The 12,077-nt window shown below is 37.4% G+C and overlaps 1 protein-coding gene across 8 annotated transcripts in view; it reads left to right on the top strand.

Annotated features, from left to right (window-relative positions):
* The window catches only part of LOC106873416 (CUE domain-containing protein 1), a 188,818-nt gene that overhangs the window by 162,207 nt on the left and 14,534 nt on the right, over positions 1–12,077 (top strand). For 4 of the 8 annotated variants that reach the window (XM_052975105.2, XM_052975072.2, XM_089347763.1 and 1 more), the window contains one exon: positions 9,401–9,475. The exons of the other annotated variants lie outside the window; for them this stretch is intronic. In XM_052975105.2, the coding sequence (XP_052831065.1) occupies positions 9,401–9,475 (75 nt within the window). The remainder of the gene's footprint in view (positions 1–9,400; positions 9,476–12,077) is intronic. 8 annotated transcript variants of the gene reach the window in all.

Below are 12,077 nucleotides of genomic sequence, written 5' to 3'. Positions count from 1 at the left end.
ATGGAGGTTACAACGTTGGTTCTAGAAATGAAGAGGGAACTTGGCTGCTGGTGTTTTGTGATGCAAAAGATCTACTGGTTTGCAATAGCAACTTCAGGAAATCAGCCAGCCATTTTGACCACTTATCACTCTGGCAGGCACACTGGCCAGATTGATTCCATTCTCACCAGAAACAGGATCAGATGGATCCTTGTAAATGCAAAGTCCTTCCCCGATGAAGAATGTACAACTCAGTATAGGTTAGTGACTTCAGGCTTAGGGTTAGAAGGACCCACAGACACAATCAGGTATAGAAAAGGAGGAGGTTATGGAGGCTTAAGGATCTTTGAAATGGGCTGAAATTTAGAGACATTCTTAATGAAGTATTTGATAACGAGGAGGAAGAGACAGAGACATAATGACATTAAAGGACAACTGGAAGTTCTTAGAGGACAATCTACCAAGGGTGACAGACCAAATCTGTGGTTGGAGTGAAACTTTTGCCAGAACAAAGGTGACATGGTGGTGGAACATTGAGGTTGATGGGGCCATAAAAGAGAACAGGTTTGAGGGTGGGGAGAAGTGGGGGTAGCCAAGAACCATATCAGGTAGCTAAAAGGGAAGCTTGGTATTCGGTTTAACTAGCTCGGGTAGAAACAGAAAGGTAGTTGTTGCCAATGTCTTACAGTGTGAAGATCAGAGACTTGAGGGTGTTCCAGATTGCTAGACAGTGTGTCAGAAAGAATTGAGATGTTGTGGGAGAGAAATGTGTGTGGATGGATTATGATGTGTTTGCACTTAGTGATTGGTGCAGGAGTGGCTGTGTGGTAAGTAGCTTGCTTACCAACCACATGGTTCCAGGTTCAGTCCCACTGCGTGGCACCTTGGGCAAGTGTCTTCTACTATAGCCTCGGGCCGACCAAAGCCTTGTGAGTGGATTTGGTAGACGGAAACTGAAAGAAGCCCTTCATATATATGTATATATATATGTGTGTGTGTGTGTGTGTGTGTGTGTGTGTGTGTTTGTCGCCCCCCCCCCCCCACATCGCTTGACAACCGATGCTTGTGTGTTTATGTCCCTGTAACTTAGCAGTTCGGCAAAAGAGAATGATAGAATAAGTACTAGGCTTACAAAGAATAAGTCCTGAGGTCGATTTGCTCGACTAAAGGCGGTGCTCCAGCATGGCCGCAGTCAAATGACTGAAACAAGTTAGAGTGATTCTGAAAAGAAAGAGGTGTGGAAGAGCTACTATGAATCACTAAGGTGGTGGTGGTGGTGGCGGTGGTGGTAGTAGTATTTGTCGTTGTCAAAGAATTAATTAGTCAAGTGTGAATTTCAGCAAAGGCCTGCGCGTGTGTGCACATGCCTGCTTGCCCCTGAATGTGCATGTCAGTGAGTATGAGGTATATGGCACAGTAGTGTTTGTCAGTGAGCCTGGAGTATATGATACATCCAACCACAATAGCTTCTTCAGTGAAGCATGTTCTCTCTGAGAATTTTTTTTAAGAGGGAAAAAAAAAGCAAAAAAAAACAAAAAAAAACAGCAGATAAAAGAAGTTATCAGCTCTGCCAACCTGGTGCCAACCTAAACATAGTTGCACACGTCAATAAAACTGTTTGTTTGCTTTTTTCTTTTGAGAAGACACTTTTCAGCTGATGTTGTTTCAAGTGAATGAAACAGTTTTTGTTAATGAAGAGATGAAGTTACTACAAAATCCAGAAGAGTTTCTACGTGTCACTCAGTTTGGTTTTGAATAATGAGTGAAAAAGTATCAAGTTTTCAACAAAGGGCCTTCGATGGAATAGTTAGGTTTAGAACTCTTTATGTAGAGGGTTGAAAGTAGTATAAGGAAGTTGATGCAAGAAAAACAAATGAATAAAACAAAACAAACAGTAAAACATTACATGAAGGGAATTACCACCTGCTTGCAAACATGATCCCTCAAATATATATACTGCTTAACTTCAATTGGTGTCACAGCAATACTCTTGTAAAGCATAAGGGGTTTTTTCTGCTGTATCCTCTGTGTATGTGTGTGTGTGTATATATATATATATATATATATATATATATATACACATACACATGTGTGCGTGTATGCACATATATATATTCACATACACGCCAGTGTGCATGTATGTACATATATATATATATATATATATATATATACACAGGCACGTGTGCAAGTGTGTATGCACATATATATATCTGTGTACTGATGCCCATTTTTTTCTGTCAAGGGGTTTATGTGCCCCGATATTAGACTATTTTCTATAATCAAAATACGGTGAAAGCTTTTAATTATATTTACAATATATATATATATACACACACACACACACACATATATATATATATATATATATATATATATATATATACATATACACATATATGCATATACACACATATATATATATAAGCATATACACATATATATATGCATATGCATATACACATATATATATATACACACATATATATATGCATATACACATATATATGCATATATACATATATATACACATATATATATACACACACACATATATACATATATATACACATATATATATACACACACACATATATACATATATATACACATATATATATATATATACACACACACATATATGCATATGCACACATTATATATATATATATATATATATATATATATATATATATATATATATATATATATGCATCCATCCATCTATATATATATATGTGTGTGTGTGTATCAAAGATTGAAGTCTATAGAAATCTGATATCACCGTTAGTACATATGTTAATCATGTCTATTTCAGAACTCATTTACCAACATGGCTTCTTACCCACACCTACTTCACACCTCGCCACACACTCACACACACACACACCCACACCTATATTTAGATTATTCCAACAACATTACTTCATAACTTGAGAATGTCTTAATACCAATATTAATCCATTCCATAAAGATATGTGGTATTTTATGTTCTGTACAGGCTTCCATATTGTTGCTGTTGTAGTTAAGGCCCAGGTCACCTCTGATCAAGCTGACCTCCTAAGCAATGATGTTCTTGTCATGACCATCCCAGCTTATTTCCAGACAATGTATATATTCAAGACAACAATATCTGATGTGTTCTTTTTTTTTCTCAAAGATCAAGTGCAGCAAGAGGGATTGGGTTACTATTTCTACCATTTTGAGTGACTATGTATGGAAAAGCTGCTTTGTTGAGGTCAATCCCATGATGTTGCTGTTCTTGTTCTACCTTTCTCTGGTTCACAATCATCATCATCATCATTTAATGTTCACTTTTCCATGCTTGTGGAATGTGTTGAGCCAAACCTTTTGCAGCTGGATGCCTTTCCTGCCACCAACCTTCACCTATTTCCAAGCAAGGTCATATTTCCTTCTGGTTAGACATACCTTACATGGAAGACTGGAAATGAAACATACCACTTACATGACAGTAATGCTCATTTACAACCATCACATGGGTGTACACACACACACACACACACACACACACACACCAACATCATCATCATTTAATGTCTGTTTTCCATACTGGTATGGGTTGGGTGGTTTGACAGGAACTGATAAGGCCAGGGGCTGCACCAGCTTCCATTGTCCACTTTACAGAGTGTGCTGGATGCCTTTTGCGTGGCACCAGCACTTTTTATGTGGCACTGGCATGGGTGTTCTTAATGTGGGAACAGCATGGGTGTTTTTAATGTGGGAACAGCATGGGTCTTTTACATGTCACCAGCACATGTACACACACACACACACACACACACACACACACACACACAGAGCACCTAGTACACTCTGTAGAGTGGTTGGCATTAGGAAGGGCATCTAGCCATAGAAACCAGTCCAAAACAGACTGGAGCCTGGTGCACTCCAGTCAAACTGTCTAATCCATGCCAGCATAGAAAACGGACATTACATGATGATGATGATTAAATATTCACATTATAACATAGTACCAGCATCACATGGCTCATGAGGTAATGTGGCCCAGTTTTGTGATAAATAAAGATCTGAAGTAGTGTAGAGAAGACCTGGTTAAGAGAATGTGTTGGAACCCTCCCTCCCACCACCAACAAGACAGCAAAGGAAACCTACACACAAGGAAACAAAATTTGGTTTCAAAACCAGAAAATTCAAACAGCAAACAGCTTCAATCTTTCAAAATAACAACTTCAAAATGGTGAAAAAAAAAAAAAAACCCACCATAAAATTCAAGATAAACAACACCTACCAGAAAATATAAAGAATATTGTAAAATCAAATAATATATTTATAAAAAAAAATAACACTAATAATATTAAAAAAAAAAAAGACAAAAACTAATGATAATAATAGATGAAAGTCTATAAATAATGAGGCTAGAAACATAACTTGTAGTTTTAATGTTGAAGAAAAAGTTGTAATTCACAGCAACGAGACTCTTAATTCCAACGAAAACAGGATTGGTAAAAACAGCAAAATTTATAATTTTCCAGATTAACAGTCTGAAACAAAAGTACTTGAGTAACAAATTGGTTTAGAATCCCTGGTAAACGAAAATATATGTTTATCCAATATAACATTAGAGATGACTACCTTTTCATAACTAAACGTCTACTATTAAAATAATTCACGAAATGCTGCTCCATCATCTTAGATAATGATGTACAAAGCATTCTAGGAAATCAGTTTTTTTTTTTCTTTAATAAGTAACATGTAAATTATAATACAGTGCCAAAAGTTTAAGATGCGAGTATGGAAGATATGTCTTCTGTAGAAATTACAAATTTATTAGGTATATGCAATTTCAAATTTAATACATATATTTAATCCACAATAAAATCCATTGTGTTAATGGTAGGTTTTATAAAAATGATGCCTTATTAATCTTCAAAAGCATCAACAGAGCTATAAGATCAATTCAGGAAAAAAACCTAATTGAGTTATTCAAAGAATTGAAACTGAAAATAGTTGAATTTTACCTTAATGAATTGAAACCCTGCAGTGTCAAATGATCGAATAATCTCTCTTTTAGTATGTCATCATCATCATTGTCATTTAACGTCTGCTTTCCATGCTGGCATGGGTTGGATGGTTTGATTGAGAACAGGTAAGCCAGGAGGCTGCACTAGGCTCCAGTCTGATTTGGCAAGGTTTCTACAGCTGGATACCCTTTCTAATACCAACCAGTTTGAGAGTGTGGTGGTTGCTTTTTATGTACCACAGGCACAGGTGCCTGTCAGGTGGCACTGGCATTGGTCACACTCGAATGGTGCTTTTTATGTGCTACTGGCTCAGGTGCCAGTCAGGTGGCACTGGCATCTGATGTATAATATATATATATATATATATATATATATGTATATATATATATGATTATCATCAATATATACAAACCTGTTTCCAGTTCAAATATTCTTGAGGCATATTCCAAGAAATCTTTAAGAAAGCCATTGACTGTATTTTGTGATGGAGTAAATTTCTCACTCTAAAGAAATAGGTGTAGATACTCTGGGTCAGTTGATGCTGAAGAGATGACCACTCTGAAATGCAAGTATCCACCAGTCTGGTTAGCAAATGTTGTGAGTTGACCTGGTGTTTTTATACTTCTGTCCATAGTGAGAAATTTTTCCTGTGACAAAATACAGTGAATGGATTTCTTATGGATTCAAATATCCCTCCAGCTTATTTGAGCTGGTAATAAACTTGTGTTTATACACATCACCGCTTAGCGATGTCAACCCATATATATATATATATATATATCTTCTCTTTCTCGTTATTGTTTAACATCCATTTTCCATGCTGGCATGGGTCGGACAGTTTGACTGAGGTCTGGAGAGCCAGTAGCTGCAGCAGGCTCCAATCTGATCTGACAATGTTTCTACAGCTGGATATGTAAAACTGCCAAACCTTTTAAGTTTTAAATAATATAATAATCAATTATTAATCAACTATTTTCATAATACTTAAGGTAAATAAAAATCAATTTTTACACTAAAAGATAATAGGGTATCTAATCACCAACCACTCCAGGAGTGTAGTGGGTGTTTTTTACTTTCCACTGGCACGGGAGCCAGTCAGGTGACACTGGCATCGGCCACACTTTGATGGTGCTTTTTACGTGCTACCGGTACAGGAGCCAGTTGGGGCTGGCATCTTCCATGTTCAGATGGCGCTTTTTACATGCCACCAGCATGGGAAGCCAGTCAGGCAACACTGGCCATGACCCACACATGAATGGTGCTTATTGCGTGCCACTAGCACAGGAGCCAGTCAGGCAGCACTGGTATCAGCTACAACTCTCAATAGGTCTCCTCAAACACGGCATGTCGCCCAACGATTCAAGGGTACTTTTTAAGTGGGCTGGTTATGTAACACTGGTGCAGGCCACGACTGTGATCTCGCTTTACTTGCCGGGTCTTCTCAATCACAGCAGATCTCCACAGGTCTCAGTCTTTCATCATTGCCTTTTTTTTTTTTTAAACATACATATAAACCTTAATGGCAGCCACTACATAATAGTTAAACTGAGTAGAAATAGCAGCTAAGATCTTCCTCCAATCATACCCTATTATCTTATGTAAGTATAAATATAAACCAACATGGGAGACAGTCAAATTTGTTGCTATTTCTACTGTTATAAGTATAAGCAAATGAGCTAACCGGAAAATAGTAGCTAAGCCTATTAGAAATAGCAGCCAAATCTCTTGCATATCTTTGATGGGTTGGACAAAAATGAAGTATGGTTTTAGTCTGTGGCTTTGAATTGAACAGGTGATGATGGAAAGCTTTTTACTGTTAATTCTGGCTTCAGTGAAAATGGAAATTGTCTGGTGTGAGTGAATTAGTTTGAGATGAATGCCAAAGTCAGGACGTTACTACATGGTATTGGTTTGATAATTTTGATAATTGTAAATGAGTATCACTCTTTGGAAACATGTCAGGTCATGGGGGAAATGTTACCTGACTTGGGAACAGGTGAGAATTGGCGACAAGTAGGGCACTTTTAAAAATCTGCCTCAATATACTCCATCCGGCCCATGCAAGCATCATGGAGAAGTAGCTACACACACACAGACATGCTATGTTCAACATATAAGGTATTCAGGGTGGCGAGCTGGCAGAATCGTTAGTTTGCCGGGCGAAATGCTTAGCGGGATTTCGTCTGCTGCTGCCACGTTCTGAGTTCAAATTCTGCCAAGGTCAATTTTTGCTTTTCATCCTTTCGGGGTTGATTAAATAAGTACCAGTTCCATACTGGGGTCGATGTAATCAACTTAATCCCTTTGTCTTTGTTTGTCCCCTTTATGTTTAGATCCCCACCCCACTGTGGGCAATAAATAAATAAATAAATATATAAAGGATTCAACAGGAAGTATGCTTTTGAAATACCTGGAAATCTGGGAACTGGCTAACAAGAAAGGGAGAAAGAACATGGAGTATGCCTGTGCATATAGTCTCACACACTCTCTCCCTCTCTTTCTCTCTCTCTCTCTCTCTCTCTCTCTCTCTCTCACACATGTTGCTTATTACAATGCATTTAGTTCAATTCTAAATGAACATTATTTTCTGTTTGAGTAATTTTATTTTTCATTTCTTTATATTGTGTACAAACACCATACACACACACACTTGTATATGCACGTGTTTAGATTCGTGTGTATGTGTGTGTATGACAATGAGTTGGTAGTTCTCCCTCTCTCTCTCTCTCTGCCCCCCCCCCCCCAAATGTTTTCATTACATATAATTGAGATTTTTATAAGAAGCATCTGATGTCATTGAAATAAGATAAAGTAACTCGGTTCTGCCGGATGTTAATCAATATTTTCAGAATGTAAATTCTTTAACGAGCCAAATTGTATCTAATTAGCTGTATTCAGGCAACTAATTCAAGGCAACATTCCCATCGTGCTGCTTTTCATTCAACTTTTGATTGCTCTTCTCAAACACAAAGATATCTAAAAATTGATTTACTTTCAAATGGAGGTTAAACCTACAAACAAGCTCTTCTTGGAATACATTCTTCCTGCAACAACTTGTTCCAACAGTTACAAACCTCCTCTCCACCGCCACCTCATGCAATCCACCAGCAAATCTTTTTTTTCTTTTCTTTTTTTGTCTTGTAATACTCTACTTTGACTATTTAGCATTTAAACCGGTCACACCTGGCCAAAATATCCTACTTGTATTCTGGTCAAACTAGTCAGATCTGGCCTTTCACACCTACCTTACAATATCATTCTAAAAAATAAACAATCACATCATCGGAATCTCAAAGCTCTGCGATAATGCATGATTAATTCAAAATAATGCGAATAAATGCAAATTACATTGGATAACAGTAATCTGAATGCTAAAAGGTGAACCCTTCTTTCAACTTTGGGCGGTGGGGGAGGGGAAACCGTTTTCTTCAGGGTTTTTTTTTTTTGTAGTTTCAGCTCAGAGCTGTGGCTATATTTGTTTATTTATATTTTATTTCAGTTTTAGAAATGCTGGAATGAGTCGGACTAGTATTATGGATTAAAAGAATCCCTGTGATATGGTTGTGTGTACAGTAATCCCTCGACTATCACGGGTGTCGTATTCCGAAGCCCCTCCGCAATAGGTGACAATCTGTGAAGCAGAAACAGTACCGGACTGTATATTTATTATTATTACTTTTATAATTTGTATCTATTTATTTTAATATAAATGCAAAACAACACCACAGAGGAATCGACGTAAGCTTAAATAATAAACCGGTATGGGTGAACTGCGATAAGTGAGCCATGATAAGTGAACCGCGTATAGTGAGGGTTTACTGTATCTGTCTGTCTTTGTGTGTGTGTGTGTGTGCACGTGCATGCCTGTGTGTGAGTGCACATCTGTATGTGCATGTCTGAGTGTGTGTGCATCTGTGCATGCCGAGACAGACGTGCGTTTCCGTATGTGTCTGTCTGCTGTCATTCTGTGCATATCTGTCTGTCTGTGATTTAGTCAGGACATTAACCTCACTTCCAATATAAGCCGTTACGAAAGGTCTGTCTGTCTGTCAATCACTTACTTTCTGTTGTTGTTGTAAAGTTATCATCATTTCATGATTACATGCATCTCAATTTAGTTCGTTGCTCAGCAGCTCTTCACCCTCCTCCACTATTACCCACCTCCTCACTCTACTGTATATCTATCCATTATACATATATGTATATATTTATATATATGTTTGTATCCTATATATATATATATATATATATATATATATATATATATATATATAAAAATATAAAATTGTGTGTACATGTGTGTGTGTGTGTGTGTATATATATATATATATACATATATGCTGTATCTGTGTACATGTGCGTTTGTGTGTGGGTGTGTTGGGAACTTCCATTTGAAGTGCCAGATATATTGTCTGCAGGTGCCTGCCGCCAGTCTAAAGCCAGAAAACTCTCTGGTCAGAAGAACAGGAAAAAAAGACAGACAGAAAGTGAAAGTAGGTTTTTTTTTTGTTTTGTTGTTTTTCAGTTTCTTTTTCTGAATTTGGGATGTTAATATTCTTTGTCTCCTTTCAAACTATTTTCTGTTTGAAACAATAACAACTAATCAATATACTACCTTTAATCAATATATTATCTTTTTTTCTTTCTTTCTGTTGTTGTTGTTGTTGTTGTTGGCTTTTTCTTCTTTCTTTTCTTCCTTCTTCTTCTTGCCCCCATCCCCCCTCTTTATTTTATTGATGGACATCTATCACTGCAGACAATCATTGTGGTATTGCTGCTAACCCTGTATTGTCTAAACTCCTGAGATGTTAAAGAAAAACTGCTACTAAATTTAGTCTTTGGACTCTATCTTGGTGTTGTTTATTGATGCTGTTTTCACTGCAGGCGATGCCGTCAATTGTAACAAAGTTTCATTTGTGAAATCAGTGTTAAAAATATTTCTCGCTTCTTACTGCATGTTTCCTCTCTCGTGTGTTGTATTGTTTTGATATCCAGCATGTGCATGTCACGTGGTCTTGAATGCCTTGAACTGTTCTACATCTCAACCATCATTCCATCGCACTACTCCACACCTCAACCATCATTCATCGCACTACTCCACACTCCCAAAAGCATTCCATTCCGTGCATCAGTCATTATTCCATTGTATCACTCCACACTTCAACCTTCATTCCATTGTTCCATTCCTCACCTCAACCATCATTCCACACCTCAGCAATTATTCCATTCAAACAAATATATTCAACCAACAAAAAATTAAATGCCATTGTTTTTCTTTGTTCCGTGAAGTGTTTTCCTTGCTTGAATACTTCAATTTCCAGTTTTGGTTTCTCTGAAAATTTTAGTGATGTTATTTTCATATGACTAAAATATTTTGCTTTTAACCCTTTCATTACCAACTTGGCTGAAACCAGCTCTGTAGTATAAATGTCTCATTTTCATAGGTTTTGAATTAAAATCTTCCACCAAACCTTAGTCACAATTTATGTTCCTAACACTAGCTGAATGAGAACTAAGTTATTTTACTAAATTCTTTGTTATATTTAAAATTAATTGAAAGAAACACAGAGCATCTCAAAATAAATACAGTAATGAAAGGGTTAACCTTTTTTTTCCCCACCAAGGCAAGTGGTAGATATGTCTATATAATGTATGTGTGTACTCCCTTCTCCCCCACTCCAATATTAACAAATATTCCTAGCTACCATCAGATTGTTGAGCTATAAACAGATAACTTGATTGCTAAATGCCTGCCTCCACCATGGGCTATAAAAGCAACAACTTCATTTCCCAAGGTAATGCTCTCTTTACCTGAGAGACAGGTACATTACCAGCCATTTACCTCCTATTTCCAGAAAATTCCCCCACCTCTGTCGGAGGTAACCTGATGTCCATCTGCTTGAGATTGTGCTATACCCTTCTGCCTGGTAAACTGTGGCAGCCTCAGTGAAGGTAACCCACATTGAAAGCAGAAATCTTGATAGAACTGTAATGTAGAAAGGTACTAAGGACCTCACAAAGTGCCAAAAGATGGGTACTTGTAAAGATATGTCCCTGTAACTTAGCAGTCTGGCCTAAGAAACTGATAAAATAAGTATTGGGCTTTAAAAACAATAAGTACTGGGGTTGATTTGTTTGACTAAAATTATTCAAGGCAGTGATCCAGCATGGCTACGGTCTAATGACAAAGCAGTAAAATGTAAAAAGGTACCGTAATATCACAACCTAAAAGTATTTGGTGTGGAATGTTTGCCACACAATTGAGTGATAGAGAGGACCTTCCTGTCATGTGATCCAGTAGTCCCACTATAATATAACCTGCTGCATTCACCCAGGTATTGAACCCTTAAGAACATCATTATCGACTCTGGGTGTCGAACCCTTACATATATCTCGTTACAAAACCTTGGTATGAAACTGTTGCGTACATCATCACATCTGACAGAATAAAAAATGCAATGATGTAAATTACACAAGACATTTTAGCTTCTTCAAGAATTTCCATTTTTTTTAATTACTTAAAATATATATATAGGCGCAGGAGGGGCTGTGTGGTAAGTAGCTTGCTTACCAACCACATGGTTCTGGGTTCAGTCCCACTGTATGGTACATTGGGCAAGTGTCTTCTACTATAGCCTTAGGCTGACCCAAGCCTTGTATCATCGTCATTTAATGTCCGCTTTCCATGCTGGCATGGGTTGGACAATCAAAATGCAAACTAAAAAACAACCCTTGTTCACTTGATTTTCCTTCTATTCTGTGGCCCTTCTCCTCACTGGCACCTCACTCTTTTTCTACATTATCACATATTCTCATTTTATATCTGTTTTCCCAACTGGTGGAAGTCGGTTGTATTAACTAATGAAAAAACCAAAACTGGTTCACAATGGCCCCATTTCTTAACATGGTACCATAAAATGTGTGAAGATACGGCATAGAGGGGTGAGGGGGTCATCCTTCCACTTTCTAGCCGAGAACTCTTCCCTTGCTTGTCAACAGCACCAACGACACTACTACAGCTGTTCATCCCAAGAACAAGGGGTTTGGTAATCTGGGACAGTCTGTCTGTCCCCTCTATTTGGTAATCTGGGACAG

Source organism: Octopus bimaculoides, chromosome 1 (genome assembly GCF_046866305.1).
Source record: "Octopus bimaculoides isolate indiv1 chromosome 1, ASM4686630v1, whole genome shotgun sequence".
Taxonomy (NCBI): Eukaryota; Metazoa; Mollusca; class Cephalopoda; order Octopoda; family Octopodidae; genus Octopus; species Octopus bimaculoides.
This window is presented reverse-complemented; position numbering and strand designations above follow the sequence as displayed.